Below are 25,005 nucleotides of genomic sequence, written 5' to 3' on the forward strand. Positions count from 1 at the left end.
CTTGCCGATGCTGTATGGTATATTTGAAAAGTGGTAAGAGAACAGACATTATAAAGTTCTCATCACACGGGAGAAAATGTAATTATGTAAGGTAATGGGTGTTAACTAAACTTACTTTGTAAATCATTTCATACTATATGCACAGGTCATTATATGTGCTATACATGTTAAATTTATACAGTATTATATGTCAGTTTTCTCAAAACTAGAGGAAAAAATAATAAGTAATTTGTTTTATTGCTGTCTACAGGAAGTTATCTCTCTGCCAATCTTATGTATTTTATTTCATGATTGACCCTCAGACACTTGGGGAGAGGGGAGTTCAGTATTAATTTCAAATACTTCATTAAAATTTTTTATTTTCTTCTAAAAGAGACTTGAATGTTTTGTCTAAATGCATAATTCTTTGAAAAAAAAATACTCCAAAATAACTGTAGTGACAGAGTAACTGAATTTCATGATTTTGTGTATTATCTTTGTTTTCTATCATTTGTATTCTACTTTTCATAGAGGTGGAGACAAATGAATTTCATTGTAACCTTACCATTAAGTGTAACCATTGTTATGGACTGAGTGTTTGTGTCCCCCTAAATTCATATATTGAAGCCATAATCCCCAATGTGACAGTATTTGGAGCTGGAGCCTTTTGGAGATAATGAGAACCTCATGGAACCCTCATGATGGGATTAGCGCCCTGACAAAAGAAGAGGTAGGAGATTTCCCCACCATGTGAGAATACAGCAGGAAGGCAGCTGTCTAAACCGGCCGGGAAGAGGGGGTCTTACCAGAACCAGCCATGCTGGTACCCTGATCTGGGACTTTCCAAGCCTCTGAATTACAAGAAATCATGTCTGCTATTTAAACCACTCAGCCTATGCATTTTGTTATAGCACCCAAAACCAACTAAAACATGTTTAATAACTGATCCTGGTGGAATTGTAAACATTGCAGAAAAAAAGAAAACGTGATTTATAAGTTTGGGTAAAAATGGCCTTAACTCAGATATTTGATGCAAAGTAAAAACTGTATATTCTCATATCCTAATAAAGCTATTTAAGTTCTTTTCCTATTTAAAAATTATTTAGGATGCAACAATGTCTTAGAAAAAACAATATATATAATATAGTTGTCTACCCAGGATAATCCAAAGTCCCTGCTCTGCCTTCAGAAAGGAATTTGTGTGCAGCAGCAAACTAGAGAAGTTATTTTGTACTCCTGTTCTTTGAGCCCAGGTGCAAACTAGGATTTTAACCTAATTAGTCACCAGAATCTTAAACGCACTATGTTGAGTCCAGGTGGGTTGTGTGTACCCAGTTTCACTGGGGAGTTTCCAACTCTAAAGCTAGTCCTCTGAAGCCCCCTAAATTGCCTTTCTGAATAAATGGTATGAAATGTGTGAACTGTTCCCTAACCTTTAGGAGAACAAGGCTTCTTTCCTTAACAGACTTCCTGTGACTCCCTCCACAACCATCACCCTCACCCTCTGTATATGTAATTATGCCTGGATTTGTAAATTTAATGCATATGTTTATTCATATCATTCAGAAACCTCATCTAAGAAAAGCTCCAGATTACTGGAGAGGCAGAAACACTGAATTGCCTTTTAGGGCAACAGTCCCAGGAGGTTGACTCTGCGTTCCTGCAGTTTCAGTTTGTAACCTCCTGTTTGCATTAGTAAACGTGTTGACAACTATGAAAAAGAAATAGTTTGACTTTTAATAAGTAAACTGTGTGAACTGGTAATACTGATGATATATTATCCTATAATGCTGTTTCTGAATTTTTACATTGCCTTTTCAAGATTTCCTCAGAAGGATAACAGGCTCCCTCTAGCGGGGAGTGACCATTATAGTTGAATTATTTTATGTACTTCAAAGCTGTGCAACTTCATAGTTGCACTTTGTTGGAAGGAAAAGAGGCCTTTTCTGGCTCTTGACATTTGTTTATTTCTCTGCGTAACGTTTATTTTTCCATTTCTGATTTCTTCTGATTATATCAGGGCATGTTGACAGGACAGTCACAATTTAAAGTCATGTCGATAATGTGAACTGCTCTTTTATAAGCAAAGAGAAATGAGGTTACCAATGGATTCCTACATGTTAACTTCAGCAAACTTTTGTTAGGAAATAAATATATATATAGTTGTGTACAGATTTATGTAATTTATAAATATATAAATTTTAATAATACAACATAACTCCGAAACCTTTATTTTGACAATTAAGTAATGACCTGGGAGTCTGCTTTTTGACCTCTGAGTTCCGATTAATTTTACGCAAAGCGAGCCTTGTTCACTTTGGCTTATCTTTCTTTATGAGGAAAAAAACAACCAAAATCCTCTACTTTTTTTTTTTTAATAATTAGCTTTCTGTTCCATATCATTTATACTCGAAACTAAAACTGCCTTTTTATAGAGCTTAATTAAATATAAAAATGTTAATTCTAAATCAACAAAAAAATTAAAATTGCACCCAGGCAAGGAAGTAAGTAACCTATTACAGAAATGGATGTTGGTTTTACAATTGGTAAAGAAGAAAAAAAACACTTTACTGAAATTTAGTGTTGAGACTGACATATCCCCCAAACAGATAAATAACCTGTAGCCAACTCTAGGAGGAGTGGTCACAGCAAGTTATAGGAACTTTCAGCTGTAGAATCCCACTTACAGATCATCTATTAATTCCAAGTGTGTGCCTAATGGCTTTTTGGTAACTCTCAACAGTCACTCTACACTGGAGGAAAGTCGGCTCTCACCAAGCCTGTGTTTTCTTATGTTCTTACAGCACATCAGACGCTCAGCTTTGGAACACTAGTCAGCACTTCCAACGCCTACGACGGATCTGGTGTTGTGGCTGTGGAGACGGACCGTCCCCTGCTCTGGACCATGGCCGTAAAACTCTGACCAGCACTTACCTCCGTCGCTGTGCCTCTGACATACCTCATTTGCCAACAACATCATGCTCAACAAGAACAGTCCACCTGGGCTGGCAGGATCTAAACCTGTCCCCTGGGAGGCCCGCTAGTTTTAAAGACTTTTCATGTTCTGATCATGCAGGGAGCGCTATAAATGACAGATTTCAGTTTTACTCTGACCAGGGAAGGGGGGAGGATCGTCATTATTTAAACTAAATATGCTCTGTTAGATTCAGCTGGAAAACTAACGTGGGTCATCTCACTCTCAAGTTCAGTCCTGATCACTCTTATTAATCACTCCAGGTACCCCCAGAAAACGGCTTGTAATTTTGAAGCTGAGAAAGCTCTGAGGTTCCGTGGTGTCCAGCACATACACCTCCTCCTGTTAATCCTTAAATGCTTGCTTCTATCTCATAATGTTCTCTCTCTCAGTCTTATGTGGATTCCCTTTCACTGAAAAATAGAATTCCTTCTAGCTTGGGATGCTAGAACCGTACCATTTTATTCTGACCTTAACAGTTTGGGGTGTTATCTTTTAATGATAAATAAAAAATCACTAGCCTGATTATTAAAATTTAAAACAAGTAGAACCCACCCAGCTGCTTTACATGACACAAACCCAGTGCTGCTGTAAAGAACGAGAGCGGCTTCTCTCTTTGGTTCTACGACAGAGGGAGGGTCACGTTGTAAGTCGAGAAAAGTGGGGCCCGTTGAACTAGCATGCAGCTGTGCATAATCATTAGAGATCATTTTTAAATTATTTATGCAAATACATGTGAAACTGAATCCAGATGTGAAATAAAAATATTTAGTTATCAACATGCCTGTCTGTGGTCAGTTTTTCAAGAAGACAATCCATTTTCTCATCTGTATGTTATGGTGACCAATCTTTCTTAATCAGTGTTACATACCCACCCCCCAAAAAAAAACTGCTCAAAGGTTGACTCACAGCTGCAGTTCTTCACACACCTGATTTTCGAGGGCAGCCCAGGGTGGTGGTGAATACTTTCTCTAGCCTCCACGGAAGTTAGTTTCTAGAGCTCGCGTGCTACGTGTTCACACTTAAATCTCTCTGGACCTGTTGCTGCAGCTATAACATGGGGATTCTAGGTAGCATCTATCTTGTCAGACTTAGGAAGGAGGGACAGGTTAAACTGCCTTCAAAGATCGTTGCACATGCGAGAGAAAAAAGAACCAACAGAGGAAAGGAGCTAGTTCCACGGTAGAGAAAGTGCTGAAAGTGCATTCTCCAGGCAAGAGTACTGGCGGGGGTTGCCATTTCCTTCTCCGGAGGATCTGCCCAGCCCAGGGATCGAACCCACGTCTCTTCTGTCTCCAGGTAGATTTGGTACCCCTGAGCCACCAGGGAAGCCCGTACTTCCTACTTCAATTTAAAAAGCTTAAAAAAAAAAAAAAGCTCAGTCAAGCACCAACTCCTTCGTTGACTCATGTAACTGAGAACCACCAACAGGAAAGGGGGAAAAGGAAATGGCAACCCACTCAGTATTCTTGCCTGAAGAACTCCATGGACCGAGGAGCCTGGCAGGCTATAGTCCATGGGATTGCAAAGAGTCGGACACGACTGAGTGACTGACCAACAGAAAACAGACCTGCAAACCACTGCCCACCCTAAAGGACGACGCTAGAAAGCAGGGTGGAGCAGTGGGAGAGGGCGTGACCTTCCCAGCACCGGTTACTGATTTCTGGTTCACTGGCCATTCCAGGCTCAGCTGTCATCTAGTCATTACTAAAGATGTATTCACAGCCTATGAAATATGAAAGTATGTCCACTGTTCTAAGATTTTCCTGCAAGAGGCTCATGCCCTATGTACCCTGAAAATCTTCCAGCGATAGTAAGTGGGTGCTTGGCAAGAAGAATATAGTTGGCTGGGGAGGTTGAGGGGGAACAAAAGCACTGAGATTTATCCCAGACTCCCCATTGGAGGCCTCCCCCACAAGGCTTCTCTCCTGATCCCGCCAGGCTGCTTGAGAGCTAGGCATTTGGCCCCTCTTGCCTGGAAAATTTCCATGGACTGAGAAGCCTGGTAGGCTACAGTCCATGGTGTCGCAAAGAGTCAGACACGACTGAACGACTTTACTTCACTTACCCCTTAAGCATCCCAAAGGGCAATTTCATGTGTTTCCTCACCACATCACTGCCTCCCTGGTGGTTCAGTGGCAAAGAATCCGCCTGCCAATGCAGGAAATGTGGGTTCGATCCCTGGCTCAGGAAGATCCCCCAGAGGAGGAGGAAATGATAACCTGCTCCAGTATTCCTGCCTGGGAACTCCCATGGACAGAGGAGCCTGGTGGGCTACAGTCCATGGGGTCAGAGAGTCAGGCTGGACTGAACACATCACATCATTCAAACAAGGACTCACTGTTCTTACACTAACTCAGGGGGACTGATGGTGACCTCAGGGGCCCCCCCGTGAACTTTCCGAGCCACCCCAGGCAGCCCCTCCTGCCCCCCTTATTAATCCAGATCCTGACCTCCCGCTTGCAGCCGGAAGAGCAGCAGGAAGCCAGGCTCTGCCAGGAAAGTGGCCTGTGCTCTTTGCCCCTTTTGACTTCACTCTGCTGCTGCACTACACGAGTCAGATTGGGAGCCTTTGTGACTCTAGGGATGCTCACCCCAAAATGCCCTCTGGCTGCCTGAGTCACTGAGTAGTGAAAACACACTAGGACCATTTCTCTTCGGGTGGCTGGAACATCTGAGGATGCCTGTAGCTGCAGGAACCCTGGAGTCACAAGTGACTATGAAATGCAAGTTTTAAAAAATGTTTAATGTTTTTTTTTTTATTGTAGTAAAGGTCGCATAATATAAAACATCCACTTTGACCATACTGAACTGCACCGTTCCGCGGCAGTAAGTACATTCACATTACTCTGCAACTCAGCCCCATCCATCTCCCGAATTTTTCACCTTCCTCATCTGAAACTCTGCCCCCGTAAACACTAATATCCCCACCCAGCAACCTTCAGCCTCTGGCGTCTGCCACGCACTCTGACTCTATGAATTTGTCTACTCTAGGTATCCTGTACAAGTGGAATCAAATCGTATTTGTCTGCACCTATTGTATACTGGAGTGTAAAATGTAGTAAGTTTTCTTTGCGGTTCAAGGAACTGGGGCTGGACCACACCCCTGGACACAGGTCAGGCAGAATAATACATGTTCACGCCTTAGCTTTTGCTAAGAAGACAGAGCAGTTTTCTCCTGGGCGGGGCACAAAGGCCATTTCACTTGTTCCAGGGGATGGGTCTGGGCAAGGAGAAGGTGCCCATGACTGCCTGGGCCTTCATGAAGGTAACTGCTCAAGATTTCGTGTCTTACGTGTGCAGAATGCATTTTAGGCAAACCTGGCTTACCACTCCTGTCCAAATTCATGCCTCCAAAGCTTTGGAACAACCAAAAGCGTGCATGGATTTGATGTGACTGAGACATACTATCTGCCTAGTCCATAAAGCAGCAAGAAACCACTCTTCTTTCCCTAAGGCTCTGTGATTATAAAGGAAAAAAGGTCTGACTTGTGACGTTCAAATTGTTTTGATCATGATCCACAAGAATTACAATCTGTCTTGTAACTAGTCTATACACACACATGCCCTCTGATAATTTTATTCTAGACTGAAAAACACCTAGAAATCTCTTCTAGATTGAAAAAAATAACAGCAAAGGGTAAAGTAAAATCCACACGAGGACTTTTTTTAAAAGAGCAAGCGAGAGAGAGAGAGAGAGAGAGAGAGAGAGAGTGTGTGTGTGTGTGTGTGTGTGTGTGTGTGTGTGTGTGTGTGTGTGTGTGTGTGTGTGTGTGTGTGTGTGTGTGTGTGTGTGTGTGTAAGGGTTCTGCATTAGGCATATGCGTCTTTCCTAAATTTAGGACAATGTGAATATAATTTACCATTTTATCTTCAGCACCTAATAATAGTTTTTATTCTCAAATGTGGGCTAAGAGGAATAACCCACCAATGACAACAGGCTAAATGTGATCCTACTGGGGAATAATAAAATCAGTTTAACTTCATTAGGAATGGTGAGGAGAGCTAGATTATCTAAGTTGTGTCTAAAGCATTCTACTTATAATAAATGATCGCCATACCTGGAGAAGATTAAAACCGAAGCTGCAAGGTCAAGCCATTCCCTGGCAGTCAATATATATGGAATGGAAACTTCCTGGCTCATACAGTAGAGTTTACCCTTCCTTGCCCACAGCAGATTGCACTTATCAATCATACTTTTCTTCTGTGATGAGCCCCAGTCTGAGTCATTTCAGGACAGTATTGCAGGCAGCCCTGATCAGTTATTCAGCATTGGCCTGGCACCCCTGGAGGCTCAGAGCTAATGTGCCATCTCACCACGGTGCACAGAACAGCTACAGTTACAACCCGGGAGAGAGGTCAAGGCAACACCATTCTTCTTCCCAGGTAATGGATAAGTAAACAGATCCAAGGACTTATCCCCTGTGTATTTAATTCTGCCATTGAAAGCAAGGTCTTTGTACAATACATAGAAAACAAAAAAGAAAAAGTAAGACCATCCCTGCCAGCACCTTGGAAAGCACCCACAAAGCACTGAGATCACCCATAGCTAAGAAATAAGAAATCTCATAATTTCTCATATAGCTAGTCCCTGAGAACCAAGACATCTCACATAATACTGTTATTCCAAAGGCTGAAAAGGGTCTTAACTCACAGTGAAAGGAACTAATCAGAGTAAGATTACAACTTATAGCTGAATTATTTCTTTTAAAAATACCTTTAGGGCTTCCCTAATGGCATAGCTTTCGGAGAAGGCAATGGCAACCCACTCCAGTGTTCTTGCCTGGAGATTCCCAGGGACGGGGGAGCCTGGTGGGCTGCCGTCTCTGGGGTCGCACAGAGTCGGACACGCCTGCTGCGACTCAGCAGCAGCAGCAGCAGCAGCAGCACACCTTTAGGGTTTCCCTGGTGGCTCAGTTCAGCTGAGCTGCTCAGTCGTGTCTGACTCTGCAACCCCATGGACTGCAGCACACCAGGCCTCCCTGTCCATCACCAATTTCCGGAGCCTACTCAAACTCATGTCCGTTGAGTCCGTAACGCCATCCAACCATCTCATCCTCTGTCCTCCCCTTCTCCTGCCTTCAATCTTTCCCAACATCAGGGTCTTTTCAAATGAGGCAGTTCTTCCCATCAGGTGGCCAAAGTAATGGAGTTTCAGCTTTAACATTGGTCCTTCCAATGAATATTTAGTACTGATTTCCTTTAGGATGGACTGGTTGCATCTCCTTGCAGTCCAAGGGACTCTCAAGAGTCTTCTCCAACACAAAAGTTCAAAAGCATCAATTCTTTGGCACTCAGCTTTCTTTATAGTCCAAATCTCACATTCATATGTGACTACTGGAAAAACCATAGCTTTGACTAGATGGACCTTTGTTGGCAAAGTAATGTCTCTGGTTTTTAATATGCTGTCTAGGTTGGTCAAAACGTTTCTTCCAAGGAGCAAGTGTCTTTTAATTTCATGGCTGTAGTCACCATCTGCAGTGATTTTGGAGCTCAAAAACATAAAATCTGTCACTGTTTCCATTGTTTCCCCATCCATTTGCCATGAAGTGATGGAACCGGATGCCACAATCTTAGTTTTCTGAATGTTGTATTTTAAGCCAATTTTTTCACTCTCCTCTTTTACTTTCATCAAGAGGTTCTTTAGTTCTTCACTTTCTGTCATAAGGGCAGTGTCATCTGCATATCTGAGGTTATTGATATTTCTCCCGGCAATCTTGATTCCAGCTTGGCTTCATCCAGCCCCATGTTTCTCATGATGTACTCTGCATATAGGTGGCTCAGACAGTAAAGTGTCTGCCCGGGGTTGGGAAGATCCCCCGGAGAAGGAAATGGCAACCTACTCCAGTACTCTTGCCTAGAAAATTCCATGGATGGAGGAGCCTGGTGGGCTACAGTCCATGGAGTCACAAAGAGTCACGACTCTGCATAGAAGTTAAATAAGCAGGGTGACAATATGCAGCCTTGACGCACTCCTTTCCCAATTTGGAACCAGTCTGTTGTTCATGTCCAGTTCTAACTGTTGTTTCTTGACCTGCATACAGATTTCTCAGGAGGCAGGTCAGGTGGTCTGGTATTCCCATCTCTTGAAGAATTTTCCACAGTTTGTTGTGATCCACATAGTCAAAGGCTTTGGTGTAGTCAATAAAGTGGAAGTAGATGTTTTTCTGGAACTCTCATGCTTTTTTTATGATCCAGTAGCTGTTGGCAATTTGATCTCTGGTTCCTCTGCCTTTTTAAAATCCAGCTTGAACATCTGAAAGTTCACGGTTCACATACTGTTGAAGCCTGGCTTGGAGAATTTTGAGCATTATTCTGCTAGTGCATGAGATGAGTGCAATTGTGCAGTAGTTTTCTTTGGCATTGTCTTTCTTTGGGATTGGAATGAAAACTGACCTTTTCCAGTCCTGTGGCCACTGCTGAGTTTTCCAAATGTGCTGGTATTTTGAGTGCAGCACTTTCACACATCATCTTTTAGGATTAGAAATAGCTGAATGGTCTAGTGGTTTTTTCTACTTACGTCAATTTAAGTCCAAATTTGGCAATAAGGAGTTCATGATCTGAGCCACAGTCAGCTCCTGGTCCCATTTTTGCTCACTGTATAGAGGTTCTCCATCTTTGGCTGCAAAGTATATAATTAATCTGATTTTGGTATTGACCATCTGCTGATGTCCATGTGTAGAGTTTTCTCTTGTGTTGTTCAGAGGGATGTTGTGGGGAGGGAGGTGGGAGGGGGGTTCATGTTTGGGAACGCATGTAAGAATTAAAGATTTTAAAATTTAAAAAATAAAAAAAATAAATAAAAAAAAGAAGAGGGTGTTTGTTATGAACAGTACATTCTCTTGGCAAAATTCTGTTAGCCTTTGACCTGCTTCATTTTGTACTCCAAGGCCAAATTTGTCTGTTACTTCAGGTGTCTCTTGACCTCCTACTTTTGCATTCCAGTCCCCTATAATGAAAAGGATAGCTTTTTTGGGTGTTAGTTCTAGAAGGTCTTATAGGTCTTCATAGACCCGTTCAACTTGTGCTTCTTCAGCATTACTGGTCGGGGCATAGACTTGGATTACTGTGATAGTTAATGGTTTGCCTTTAAATAGAGATCATTCTGTCATTTTGAGATTGCATCGAAGTACTGCATTTTGGACTCTTGTGCTGGCTATGAGGGCTACTCCATTTCTTCTAAGGGATTCTTGCCCACAGTAATAGATATAATGGCCATCTGAGTTAAATTCACCCATTCCAGTCCATTTTAGTTCTCTGATTCCTAAAATGTCATTGTTCACTCTTGCCATCTCCTGTTTGACCACTTCCAGTTTGCCTTGATTCATGGATCTAACATTCCAAGTTCCTATGCAATATTGCTCCTTACAGCATCAGACTTTACTTCCGTCACTAGTCACATCCACAACTGGGTGGTGTTTTTGCTTTGGCTCCATCCCTTCATTCTTTCTGGAGTTATTTCTCCACTGATCTCCAATAGCATATTGGGCACCTACCGATCTGGGAAATTCATCTTTCAGTGTCCTGTCCTTTTGCCTTTTCATACTGTTCATGGGGTTCTCAAAGCAGGAATACTGAAGTGGTTCGCCATTCCCTTCTCCAGTGGCCCACGTTTCGTCTGAACTCTCCCTGGTGGGTCAGTGGATAGGAATCCACCTGCCAGTGCAGCAGACAACAGGTTCGATCCCTAATCCAGGAAGATCAGGGATCCACGTGCCGCAGAGCAGCTGAGCCCGTGTGCCATGACTACTGAGCCTGCGATTAGCGCCTGGGAGCCGCAGCTGCTGGCGCCCGCAGCCCCAGAGCCTGCGCTCTGCACCAGGAGAAGCCACTGCAATGAGGAAGCCCGGGCTCCGCAGCTGGAGCAGCCCGCGCAGCAGCGAAGACGCAACACAGCCAGAAATTAATGCACAGAATTTATGAAAGTGTCCTGAAACCCTAAAGACTAGTGACGACTTAATAGCCAGTTTTGTTTTTGAACAATCAACATGGGCAATTAGGAACATACAGCTCTTCAGGAACTGAGCGGAGTCCCATCTGAATGGCATAATTAATTCTGTGCTCAGCTGTTTAGCATTATGAACCCTATGTTAGAATATAAAGCCCTGCAGAGTTTGTGTTTGGATCTGCATTCCTGTTATCTGCTGTACGTTCGATGCTAGAATAGGGCCTTGTCTGCAGCAAAGAACACGGGAGTAGTACCACAGGCACGTGAGCTAACCTCCTTACTGGGAGCCAGGCCCTAGGAAAGTACTGCAGCTTCCCAAGCCTCTGAAAAACATTATTCTTTTCCTTCCTTGATCCCTAACTCGATCCAAGATTTAAGTATATGCTAAAGTTTCTCTTGGATAGGTTCCTCAGTCCTAAAGATAAGTGTCCTAATTCTAGATTGGACAGCCCTGGTTATAAACTTGCTCACTCATGTATCTGAAGAAGGAAGTAATGTTCACAGCACCGAAGCTGGGCTCCAAGACATCTTCCAAGGCAAAACAGAGACAGTAAACAAAGGGAAATCAAAAGGCAAGGAATTGGAAGTTGCCTAAAATGAATAGATAAGGGAAAATGAAAGCCATGGGCAGGTTATAATAGAGGTTTGGGAGAATGGTCTGGATTAAAACAATCACCATCAAAATAAATGTGAAGAGCACTTTTAATTGGGCTGACTTGCCAGGAACAAATGGAAAAATAAGGAACACAGAAAATGTTTGGAGTGGTAAATCTTATAACTGGAGCTATTTCTAGCATTGGCGAGTCCAGGAATGATTGGTTGTTTTGAGTTGAAATAGACTACAGATAAGAAGACATGTTATTTTTCAAATACTTGGAGACCATGGCAATCAATTCTGCTATTTTCTTTGATTAAATTGACATCTACTTGTTTCACGAGTTAAAACTATAACATGGATATGAAATTAGCCTGGGGAGTCTAAAACCATTTTAAAAAATGGTATGTTATCTCCAACAGCATTACTCACACAAAATCTCATTATTTTGTGAGTCTGATTCAGATTTACACTGTTAACTTACAAAAATTATTAATGCACAAAAGAATTAGCTTTCTTTTTAAATCAAGAAACCTCGACTTTATCCAAAACACTTATCTTTATGTTACTTTTATTAACACAAGCAATTACTCAGAATATGTTTGTATAATGCATGAACAAGCATTCTATGTAATATAATATTAAGACATTCTGCTCACCTGTCCCTTCTGGAAATCCCCATGCTTTGTCCCACTACACCCTGCTGGGTAATCCCAGTAAGTTTAGTATCAGTTATAAAAATCGGTTATTAAAAATAATCATCCAAAAAACAGTAAAGCTCTCAATACTATGGCTATGGAACCAAATATGTGAAGACCATAGAGTAAGAGATATTTTTATAATAATGGAGAGGTTTTACTCTTTTGAACTATAGGAAATATTAAGTGTTCATCATTTCTCTCTCAACTGTATCGACTTCATTAATTTAAGAAATACTTTTCAATCTGCATTTCATTCCCTATTCATGAAAAAAATTTTCTAGGCCCCAATGGTCTACACATTCTGCTCTTTTATTTGCACTCCTTAAAATTCAGGGACGCCTACATGAATAATGAGATGGGAAGAAATGGTGCAGAAAGTTGTTGGGATAGCTTTTACTCAGTGAATTTATTATGCAGAGTTTAAAGTTGACCTTTTAATCCAAGTTTTTATTCAATTCCATTGCAAGGAACTGAGCAGCATGGTCAGTTTGAATATTTGTATGTCAGTGGCACTAACAATGAGTCTCATGAGAAAAAGTCATATATTAAAACCATGAAGAAGGCAATACATTCTTTTTAGGGCCAAATGGAGGAAGGATAGAAATATTTTAGGAAGAAAGTAAGTTTTCCACAAAAATAAAAATCTACCCTAACATTATAAGACATGGCTATGCAAGTCATTTTCATAATTTATTCTCTAGATTAGATGTTGCTAAGTAACCGTGTATCCATATAAATATATAAATGGTGTTAGTCACATTGATGCTATGGTTATTCATTCCAATTTTCAGGAACAAATATTAGCTTTCCACATGTTGCTTGAAGGCTTCTTCACCTTTCTTTTGGGTAGATGTGTAATTTATAGGAGCTGAAGCTCCACAACACAAAAACCAAGTAAATAATATCAGATTCAAGAAGATGGGATGAATGGATTGACTACGAGGAGGAGTTACTGGAGCCCCCGAGTTACTTAAGTTTCCACTTAATCATATTCACATACCAGGACCTTTTGTAGATTTTAGAGGAGGCATATTTCATCTTAGGGCTTCCCTGGTGGCTCAGAAGATAAGGAATTTACCTGCATCACAGGAGACCTGACCCCTGGGTCAGGAAGATGCCCTGGAGAAGGGAATGGCTACCCTCTCCCATATTCTTGCCTGGGAAATCCCATGGACAGAGGAGCCTGGTGGGTTACAGTCCATAGAGTTGCATCAAGTCAGACACGACTGAGCGGCTGACAATTTCACTTTCTCTTTACATTTAATCTTAATTTTTAAAAAATCCCCGAACAACAACCACAGAATGGACTCACTCCCTCTTGATATGGCAAGCTCCCTGGTGTTCAATCCAAGGTCGGACTAACGTTTGCGGTATCTGGCCTTTAAATTACTTTCCAAGATTCTATGCTGAATAATTTCTCCTGAATCTAAGATTTTATATCTATATGAAGCTTGAGGGCAAGGATATGCTACATTCTAGGTGTGTACTGCTTAACCAAGAGCATCAGAAGCAATTTTAACTTTATATTTTTTCACAAATGTATTCTTATGACCTCACTGAAAATTTACTGCTGCTGCATCTGATAGTCAGGTTTTTAGGTTGGATATTTATGGCTGGTGAAGTGTTTGACCTCTTTAAGAATGCATGTCAAAGAATGTAGGTGAAAATGAGGTTCCCTGGTTCAATGAGAATTCCAGAGTCCTAGGGAGGAGACTAACCCTGTGCCATTTCATTTGAATAATGAAATATTCAAAATATTTAACTTTTCATAAAGCAGAAAGTCCAGTTAGATGAGTTTTTCCAAACTGACATACCACCATCCTTAAACACATATTTCAATGTCTACTGCAAGGCAGACAAGTACAATGATGCCATAACAGTTTTACATTATAATTAAATGAATAGATGATGGGGAGCAAGGGAGGGTGGGAAGGACAAAGGAGGCCAGGAGGAAGAGAGATGAGAAAGAGAAGGAAAAAAGGAAATATTCATGGGAATGGAGACAAGAAAGACTGGAAAAAGGGGGAAAGTGGTACATTCTTCCTGGATGAAAGAAATGGGGAAAAAAGGGAAGTTTGCTTCTCTTTCTAATCCACTTGTAATGCTAGTGAGCATTACCTTTAAATATTAACACAACAGTTAATGTAGTGGAAGATGAATGTTTATGTATACAGTAAAAAGAAAGAGAGATGCTTGTGAGAAGTTTATGATAATAGGTTAATGTCAGGAGCAAAAAGGATACAATGTATATGAACATTTTGATCACAATTATGTAAATATTAGACAATACTCAAAGAGGAATATTTAAATTTTTACCATGGTTAGCTTTGAATAATGAAACTGTAGGTAAACTTTTTATTCTACTTCTTTTTCTATGTTTCTTAAGAAAATAAATAGCATGGTAACCATAAACCAAAAATCTATAATAGATACACATACAAAAAAAAAGAAAAAGGAGCCCAAACATAATACTAAAAATAGACCTTATATCACAAAAGAGCAAAAGAAGAAAAAAGGAATAAAAGAGAGCCACAAAACAACCCCAAAACAACTTACAAGATGTACATACCTATAAATAATTTCTTTAAGTAAACTAAGGGCAAGGCAATGGCAACCCACTCCAGTACTCTTGCCTGTAAACTAAATGCTCCCATCAAGAAACATAGTGTGCCTGAATAGATACAAAAATAAGACCCACATATATGCTACAAGAGACTCATTTCAGACCTGAAGACACACAGACGGAAAGAAGTTGGAAAAAGATATTCCATGAATATGGACATGAAGATACTGGAATAGCAATATTTATATCAAATAAAATAGACTTTAAAGACTGTAATAAGAGACAAAGAAGAATATTTCATAATGACAAAGGGATAAATCCAAGAAGATGTAACAATTCTAAGTATACATGCACCCAATATATGAGTACCTACATACATAAGACAAATATTAACAGATACAAAGGGAGAAATTGACAGTAACACAATATTAGTAAGAGACTCTAACATCTACATGAAGGGACAGGTCATTCACAAAATCAATAAGGAAACACTGGCATTATATGAAACATTAGAGAAGATAGACTTAATAGGTATACATAGAACATTCCATCCAAAAGCACCAAAATACACATTCTTTTCAAGTACACACAAAATATTCTCCAGGACAGATCATAAACTAGGCCACAAAACAATTCTAAACAAAAATTCACAAATTTCTAAACAAAGTTCACAAAATATTCTGAAAGACGGAAATCATATCAAGCATCTTTTCTGACTACAGTGCTATTAGACTAGAAACCAACTATCAGGAAAAAAGACAGCAAAAATCCAAACAACTGGAGGATAAACAATATGCTACTAAATAACCGATGGGTCACTGAGGAAATCAAAAGATTTCTAGAGACAGATCGAAAGCACAGCAGTCCAAAATCGATGCAATGCCACAGAAGCATATCTGGAAGGAAATATTTTGGTGATAGAAGCTAACCTCAGGAAACAAGAAAAAAATATCAAATAAAAACTAAATTTATACCTGAAGGAACTATTTTATAGTTTCTAGAACAAATGAGACTGAAAGTTAGAAGAAAAGAAATAATAATGATCAGAACAGAAATTAATGAAAGATGAAAAAATAGAAAAGATCAATAAAACTAAAAACCAGTTAATTGAAAATATAACCAAAATTGATAAACCTTTAACCAGATTCATTAAGAGAAAAAGGGCCTTCAAGGCCCAGATCGATGAAATCAGAAATGAAAAAGGATAAGTTACAACCAGGACCACAGGAATACAAAGGATCAAAGAGAGTACTATTTTTTTCACCATGGCTGTTCATTTTTAAGTATCTCCTTTAGTACTAATGGCTTCAGAAAACATCTGCATGGAAATTCGCATATCAAACTGTCTTCCTGACACCTCCACTCTGATAGCTCACAGGCTTCTCACACAGAACACATCCACCACTGGACTTGCACTGTTTTTCCAGAAGTCTGCTCCATATGCTAGCTCTCATCTCAGTGACAGCAACCCCATCCTTCCCATTTTTCAAGCCCAGACCACCAATAAGAACTGCAACAGCTACTTTCATAGCATGTTAAATGCTCTAATGAAACCATCAGACTCTGATGACTGATATAGACATGATAACTGTATGTTTTGGGTTTCTCCATATTATCTTACAATTTCTAGCTCCACTTTCAAAATGCATTTAGAATCTGACCACTTTTCACCTCCTCTGCCACAGTCACCCTGGTCCGAGCCACTATTATCTCTCATCTGAATCACTGCATTCCAGCCCCCCAACAATGGTCCCTATTTCCACTTTTCTCTCCCCTTAACCCAACTATTCTCAGCACAGCTGCCATGTCTAATCAGGGGCATTTCTCTACTCAAAACCCTGCAGCAGCTTAAAAGAATCCCCATACTCATTCTGTTCAAGCTTTACGAACCTCCCTGCTATTCCTGAAATATTCTTAATTGTACTCCTTCTTCAGAGCATTTGCTCTCTCTGTGTTCTCTCTGGAATGCTCCTCCCCAGATATCCACTAGGCTACTGTCCTTGGCATTTTCAAATCATTTCTCAAATCTCATCTGCTCAACGAGGCCTATCTGGAGCATATTTTTAATAAAGAAACATGCCCAACTATCCCAACTCCACCTTACCTCATCTCTGGGGTTCAGTCCCGTGTGTGTGTACGTGTGTGTGCACACACACGCACGTTCAGTAGTGTCCGATGCTTTGCAATTCCATGCACTGGTACCCACCAGGCTCCTCTGTCCACGGGGTTTTTCAGGCAAGAATAGTGGAGGGGGTTGCCATTTCCTATTCCAGGGAATCTTCCCGACCCAGGGATCTAACCCTCATCTCCTCTGTCTCCTGTATCAGCAGGTGGATTCTTTATCACGAGTGCCACCAGGAAGCCCTTCAACCCCCTTACTTTGCTTCATGTCTTTTCCAAAGAATTTATCACTTCCTAACATGCCATATAAGGTACTTATTTGTGATATTACTTCTTCTTCATGGTAGAATGTCATCTCCAAAAGAGCAAGGATTTTTCCTTTATTCAGTGATATTTCCCAACCCCCTAGAGCAACACCTGGCACATTCTGGATTCCTGCATTTAACCAGTGCTTATTGACAATCTGCCACATGACACGCCCTGGAAATTAAGCACAGGATAAGACAATCATGGTGCCTGTCCCCTTGGAGCTCACAGTCTAATTCTTCTGCAGATTTCCTGGACACAGCTATTTGTATAACCTTCAAAAGAAAGTGGAAAAGTATCAAGAAGAAGTTCACCAGCCAATAGTGTGTGAAATGTTAAATGTTAAATGCTCTAACGAAACCATCAGACTCTGATGATTGATACAGAAACGATAACTATGAACTTTGGGTTTCAGGCTTCAGTGCCATTCCCTACAGTCCAGAGACTAGAAACCAGAACCCCAAGGTCCTTCGGTGAGTATGTAAGAAAAGAGTCTGCCCTAATGACTGGGGCTTGTGGTGCTCAGTTGGGACTCTTTGTGACCCCATGGACTAGGAGCCCACCAGGCTCCTCTGTCCATGGAATTTTCCAGGCAAGAATGCTGGAGTGGGTTGCAGTTTCCTTCTCCAGGCGATGTTCTTGACAGAGGGAGTGAACCCATTTTTTGTGTCTCCTGCATTGGCAGGTGGATTCAAAATATAAAATACATAATGATGAATAAGGCAAGAATACCCAGGGATCGAACCTGGGTCTCCTGCATTGCAGACAAATTCTTTACTGTCTGAGCCACTGGGAAAGCCCAAAATAAGTCATATGTGATGCTATATCATTCTAGTCTTTTGATAACTCTTCCCCTAAATAAAAAGACATGTTCCAAATAAAAGTATCCCCATTTTAAAAATCCCCCTGACAGGGTAATCAAGTCTTATGCCTTATTCAATAATTAGCTGGACTGAAACTCTTCCATGTCCATTTTTTTCTGGCACTCTGGCAGCAAATTGATAACCTCGGGCAATTTTTAATTAGCACCCTTAAAATTGGTTTGCTAAATTAGCCGACTATGAAATAACCTCACCCACATGATTAAGTTCAAACTGCATTTCAAGTCCTTTGCCTGTTTTTCACTGCAGGGACACATCACCGCTCGAGGATTGTTAGTGACAGTGTTCCGGCCTGTGCTTCAGTGCCTGCCCCACACAGCGTGTGGCAAACGCCAGCTGGCACGTCTCTATGCGGCTGTTTCAAGTGGCCTGCCAGCCATTTGGGCTGACATCTCTATTACCGGAAACAGCTCGGCCTCCATCCTTAACCCGGTGGAGATGGTATTTGAAGATGAGCCTCTCTGCGTTCAGGGAAGTCACCTGTGTTGCTCAACGTGAGGAAAGCCAGGACTTGCCTTGGTTAGGCCATGGGGGTGGCCAAGCTTAACTGGCAGGACAGCCGTGCTCATCAAGGGAGGTCACTCCTTCCTTATACCTCACACCCAAATGGGACTTCTGAAGCAACTATTATTTAGCAAGGATGTTCATATGACCTTATGTCATTTCAGAATAAGACCAGGAAGCAGGCAACTTGAACCCCAGCATGTGGATAAGAGCATCAGAAGGTGGAGATAATTCACCCAGATCTAGAGGCAGAGTCTGAAGAGCATCTCTGGCCACCTGTCTGCCACCAGCTGCCACCATCAGCACCGGCCCCTGTTCCCCCAAACACTCCTCACTGGTCTCCCTTTCCCAAGTCTTATCTCCCTCCTACCACGTCTCTATGCCTTAGCCAGAACAATCTTCTTCAAAGGCAACCCCACTGGTATAACTCTTCTATATATGGCTTGGCTTTCCCTGGTGGCTCAGTGGTAAAGAACCCACCTGCCAACGCAAGAAAGGCGGGTTTGATCCCTGGGTCAGGAAGATCCCCTGGAGAAGGAAATGGCAACCCGCTCCAGTATTCTTGCCTGGAGAATGGACAGAGGAGACTGGCGGGCTGCAGTTTGTGTGGTCACAAACAGTTGGACAGGACTTGGCGACTAAACCACAGCAATACCAGGCTTACCTCTGCACTCGGGTGAAGGCCCCAGATCATCCCACAAAGCCCCTGTCATCTGTCCTCCACCTTCCTCCCCTGCCTGCTTGCCACATTGCGGCCACCCTTCCCTCTTCTAGTTCTCTGAACTCTCTTTGCTCTCTGAAGACTTCTGCACAAGCTATGTCCTCTGCCCACAGCTCAGTCCCTACCCCTTGCCCTTCCACCAGATTAGTGGCCAGACTTTCCAAGCAGCCACCAGGGAAGCTGAATTCCAGGCGCTTCAGTGGCCTGCCATGGCCTCTCCCAGGATGAGGGCAGCCTTGGTGTCCATGTGTGACTTGACTAGACCCCTAGTCACCCTGGAGGGGAACAAGGTGGACAGGGGTGTTAGCAAGGGGAGAGCAGTGGTGGGACTCTCATGGACTCAGCATCTAGAGGCCTGGGAAGAAAGGAGCCAAGGGAATCTGGGAAGGGGTATAAAAGTCATTATACAATATAAAGGTGTTTCTTCTACCCTCAATGGCTCCAGAATGCAAAGGCAGATCGATCATTCTCCCTTGGCCTGTGTGGTCCTTTTAGAAGCTTAAAAGGAAGAAGTCAACTTAAGGAAGATCTATCGGGTGTCTGGCGTTGTTAAAACAGACTCTGACGTCCTTAGTGGCCCAGTGGTTAAGATTCTGCCTGCCAATGCAGGGGTCATGGGTTCGATCCCTCATCTAGGAAGATTCCGCAGGCCGAGGGGCGCTAAGCTGGCGTATCACAACTACTGGAGCCCCAGCGCCCTAGAACTCATGTTCTGCAACAGGAGAGGCCCTGCAGTGAGAGGTCTGCACACCACAACTGGAGAGGAGCCCCCACCCGCCGCAACTAGAGATCGCCCGTGCACAGCAACGAAGACCTAGCTCAGCCCCCAAAAATCGACCTTGACTGATTTTCCATTCCACCTTTTCCACATTCTCTGCCTACAGGGCAGTCAGCTGATAGAGGGAAATGGGGAGTCTTTCCTGCTGGCATTCATTCCTTGTGATCTACGAGGGGGTGGTTTCCAGGAGTTTTCACACCCGGGCTGGAACCATTAGGGTTCCACTCTAGCTCCCTCTGGAAGGAAGAGTCCTAATAACTCTGGCCTCAAAATTCTTCTGCAGAGCTAGGAATTCACTTGCACAACCTCAGAGCTGGGAATAGAAGGCACTGACCCTGCTGTTGGAGGCTTATTTGACTAATGAGTCTCTATCTGCAGAGAGACACGACTTCACATGCAAGCCATAAACACAGTTACATTCATGTTCCCTGGTGGCTCAGTGGCAAAGAATCTGCCTGCCAATGCAGGAAACTGACTCGATCCCTGGGTTGGAATCATCTCCTGGAGAAGGAAATGGTAGCCCATTCCAATATTTGTGCCTGGAGAATCCCATGGACAGAGGAGCCTGACGGGCTACAGTCCACGGGGTGGCAAAGAGTAGGGCATGACTGAGTGATTAAACAACAGCAACGGTCCTTAATTCGCCTCAGGCAACCAAACCATTTCAGAATATCTTTTCCAGGCATCCAAGCACACCAGTGACCAACAGCACGGGCATCTTCCTGATCTGTTCAATACTGAAATGCACCTACTGGAGAGCGTCGTCCACCAGGGGGCAGCCAAGCCTTAACTAAAATGCATGTCAATACACGTGCCCTGGATTCACAGACAGGAAGTAGCTTCAAGACCAAGGGCACATGGACATGCTTGAATCTGCTCTCCTGGGTTGGTCTCCTCTAACACTGTTCAAGATCGACAGTGTTAATTATACAGTTTCTGATGGCTGCTTCCAAAGGTAGGAATGACAGTGTCCCACGGACAAAGCAAGGCTGAAAGAAGAGGATTTACAGTGGCCTCTGCACTGGGGATGCTTGGCTGTTAGCGCAAGACGGCCTGTTCTCTTGGCCCTTGGTAACCATTGACTCTGCCACTCAAAGGTGTCACCCCTTAACGGCTCCATGTGCTCAAGAGCAACTTTCCTTTTGGGGACGCTGAAGCTGGCTGCTTCCAAGCAGAGCTGGAACTGAGCTCCACCTCACTCCATGCATCTCCTCATGGTCACACAGGGCAGTCCATTTCCTTACCAAGCTGTAAAGTCCTTTCGGGGCACAGCCTTTATTACTCGTCTGGGTTTCCTCTCCTACACCCCAAGGATGGAACGCTCACTGGCTGAGACTGTCTCTCCCCTGTTCTCAAGGAAAGGAAAAATAACATTTGGGTCCTAACAGTTCAGTTTAAGGACAAGGTTGGAGGGAATACCCTGCTGGCCCAGTGGTTAGGACTCCAGGCTCACTGCCAAGGGCCTGGCTTCAGTCCCTGGCTGGGAAACTAAGATTGTGCCAGGCATACAGCGCACCCCAAAGAACCAAGAAAGAAAACAAACAAAACCCACCCCCTCCGCCAGGTTTGAGGGGGAAAGAGGAGGGGGTCGGAGAAGCAGATGAGCAGAAAGGCCTTCATCTGTGACAGAAAGGGCTGGACCAAGGCAAAGACTATGGGAGGGGAAAGCAGTGAGGCCTCGGAGAGGAGAGAGGACGGGATCCCTGGTCCACTCTGTCAACGACTCCCTCCCCCCACGGCGAGAGCTCTCGGGCCAGAGGAGACGTGGACAAGGACAAGAGATGCCCCAGCGATGACCTGTAGGGACAGATGACCAAAGTCAGCGGGTCCCTTCTGTAAGGCCCAGAACCCGGGAGGAGCCGGCAGAAAGACACGTCAAATTTCTTGGCAGCCTAGAGATTTATCATCAAAATGAGAATGACTTGGACAGCATAAGAAATGTAGTATTTCTTACAGCGCAGAGCGTGTGGAGCTCAATTTGTACATGCTGCACTTAAGAGGTAAACTGGAAATGCTCTAAGCTTCTGTATTTATCCAGCTTGTGCACTCAGTGGCTGGTGGCACCACCAGTCTCCCGATCCGATCCGGAGGAGCAGGGTTTTCCTCCCGTCTGGGAACAAGGGAGCAGCGATCCTGCGCAGGTCCTCCCCTTGCTCAAGGGCAGGAACAGACACCGTGCTTGCTTCTGTTCTGGTGTTTCGCATTCTTGTGAGTCTAAGGTCAAACTATGATGTAGAGCCCTCCCGGAATAAATGGTACTTTCTCACCTCTTTGCCTCTAATGATTTACTACGCCCATCTTCTAATCCAGAGGTCAAAGCATCAAGTAAAAGGAGAGCTCCCTCTTCAACTTTTAAATTAAAATCTACCAAAAATATGTCAAGGTGAGGAAAGACATAAAACCACATCAATATATAAAGTACAAGACAAAAGAAAATTGTTTAATAAAAAACTGTCCGTGCAGAGGGAGGCAGCCTCTTTATTCTAACCCCTTGCTGACCGGAAAGACGGGAGGTAAGGCTGTACTATTGGTGGCAGAGCAGGGAAAGGGGAAAAAAAGAAATCCTCAGAATGATTTCCTGCAAATAGCAGTGTGGAAGGAGAAAGAGAAAGTTCTGAATTCGACATGAAGTTTGGAAAGGAGGGTGTCTAAAGGAATTCATAAGGGCGTGTTCTAATGCTCATGAAAGGGAATGGTTTCTACCGCAGGTCACATTCGACATGCATCTTGCAGAGCTTCTCCTGACAACTCACCTGACTTGTGGCCTGACTGTGCAGATGGGCCTCTGTGAAGGCCTGTGGGGCTGCAGAACCAGAAGCCCAGTCAGAGTTCCTTACTGTCAGGAAGCATTTAACAGGAGGCTTCTGGTGTGCTGTTTTGGATCTGTCAGGAATCCTCTGTTCCTTACTAATTCCTGAATATTCAGGAATGAAGAGGAAAGGCAAGCCTCTCCCGGGGGGCTGAGGGATCCAGGCCTTTCCTTGGTTAGTTTCTCAATACGGTGATAAGTACCCTCTTCCTTCTTGTGAACCAAAGGGTAAAAGTGATTGTTTACAACTCTCTCTCTCTTTAATACGGATCGCCTGTTTTATAAGTCTGGAATTTTAATCTTTATCTGAGAATAACTACCTTGTAAGACACCATGCTGATTAAAACACCTTTGCTCCATCAAAGCTTGGGTCCCTGTGTCTGTCTGTCTTTCTTTCTTCCTTTCTCTCTCTCTCTACCTCTCTATTTCTAGCTGATTTCCTGGGATGCGGAAGCCGGCTGCGTAACCCAGGAAATATTAGCCTCTCTCCTTCTTTCACTTTCTTATCGTCAACTCCAGACCACCAGGTTCCGGTCCATTGAAGGACCTCAACCACGTACTACATATGATGTTCAGGATTCGGGTCAGGTTTGTATCAGGTTCCCACTGTTATTTACAGTCAGCATCCATTCCGATTGGTCCATATCTGTGCCTTTCTGGGTAACTTCTGCTGTATCACCCAGAGCAGTCACAAAGAACCCCACTTCTGGGCAAACAGTCAAATCTCCAGGGCAGTGAAAAATAGGAGGCAGTCTCCCTCTGCCTCCCTGGCGACCCCCCAGAGCTGCCTACAAGAGGTTCTCCACCAACGCTGGTGATGCACACAGATGATGAACCAATAATGGAGACACGTGGTCCTGCAAACGGCATGCATCGTACGGAAGGCATACGGCTTTGAGGAAGTGAAAGATCTGAGAGAGATGGCAGAAGGGAATGTCAGCCAGAGTTTATGACAGACGGGAACCCTGTTTCTCAAAAAGAACATCCATCACAAGGAGAAACGCCACCGGGCTGCCTGAGAAGCGTGAAGCACCCTGGACCCTGCTGCAGGAGCACGACTTCAGGACGGTGGGGGAGGGCTGAATCAAGGAAATCTGCGTTTTTAACTAGTTTCCCCAGTGACTCTTGAAGGAATACACAGGATGAGAAGGGGAAAGAGATGGTGTGCTTGGTCTTTCTAAGTCTGGAGGACCACAGACCAGTCAAGAGGAAGGCTCTGGAGGTAGCTGTAAAGACGGGAGACGAAGGAGAGAGAGAGAGGAGGGCTAGAGTTACAGATCTAGCATGGACCTGAATTTCCTGATAGAACAGAGGCAGGAAATAACCCTCAGAGGGCAAGTCTGTTTATACAGTCAGCCTCCAGACCTTCCTATTTTGGAAGAAGTTGTACTGTGTGGATTCTGGTGGGAGGAGGCCTCTGCTCCTCACCATCAGAACCTAGAAGCCAGCCATTCCTGCCTCTACACTTTAGCGGCTAGAGGGTTAGGAAGCATCAAGACCACGTCAGTCAGGGGCTGCTCCCCAGATTTTGGGTCTTAAAGGAGAGTCTCAAAGAACAAGAGACACTGAAGAAGTGTAATTCACAGCACTGGCCTCCCTCGGGCCAGGAAGCTCGTGGGGACGCCCAGCCCAGCCTCTGCCTTGGGTGGGAACTTGACTTCTGCTGAGTCATTTTTCCATATATGACATTCCCAGCCGTTCCCACCCCTGAAGTTCTGAACTACTCACATATTTTTCAATAAATTCCTTTTCTGCCTATGCTTATAAGACTTGGAGAACACTAGAGGCCAAAATTAGAATCCATAATAATTTCCTCCAGATACTGAAGAGAAAGAAATATAAAAATGTAAGAGAATGCATGCTTAGAGAGCAAAGGGTCAAAGGATTGTTTAAGGATTGAGGGGACCTCCCTGGTGGTCCAGTGGTTAAGACTTTGCCTTCCAATGCAGGGCGTGCAAGTTTGATCCCTGCACAGAAACTAAGAGAGTTTACTGATGAAAGCGTTTGAGAGGATTGACATTACTTTGCAAGTTCTACTGTGGCTAAAATGCTATCACACAATATTTCATGCTACAGAGAAATCGTTCATGAAAGGAAGAGTCAATTGATGTGGCAAACATCATCA

The 25,005-nt window shown here is 43.2% G+C and overlaps 2 protein-coding genes across 3 annotated transcripts in view; both read left to right on the top strand.

Annotated features, from left to right (window-relative positions):
* The window catches only part of TPK1 (thiamin pyrophosphokinase 1), a 383,898-nt gene extending 380,166 nt beyond the window's left edge, over positions 1–3,732 (top strand). For both annotated transcript variants that reach the window (XM_018046829.1, XM_018046830.1), the window contains exon 9: positions 2,784–3,732. In XM_018046829.1, coding sequence (XP_017902318.1) covers positions 2,784–2,902 — 119 coding nt within the window. In that variant the 3' untranslated portion in view covers positions 2,903–3,732. The remainder of the gene's footprint in view (positions 1–2,783) is intronic.
* The window catches only part of NOBOX (NOBOX oogenesis homeobox), a 46,245-nt gene continuing 27,410 nt past the window's right edge, over positions 6,171–25,005 (top strand). The window contains exons 1-2 of the mRNA XM_018047478.1: positions 6,171–6,221; positions 18,318–18,509. Coding sequence (XP_017902967.1) covers positions 6,171–6,221; positions 18,318–18,509 — 243 coding nt within the window. The remainder of the gene's footprint in view (positions 6,222–18,317; positions 18,510–25,005) is intronic.

The sequence above is a fragment of the Capra hircus genome, chromosome 4, assembly GCF_001704415.2.
Source record: "Capra hircus breed San Clemente chromosome 4, ASM170441v1, whole genome shotgun sequence".
Taxonomy (NCBI): domain Eukaryota; kingdom Metazoa; phylum Chordata; class Mammalia; order Artiodactyla; family Bovidae; genus Capra; species Capra hircus.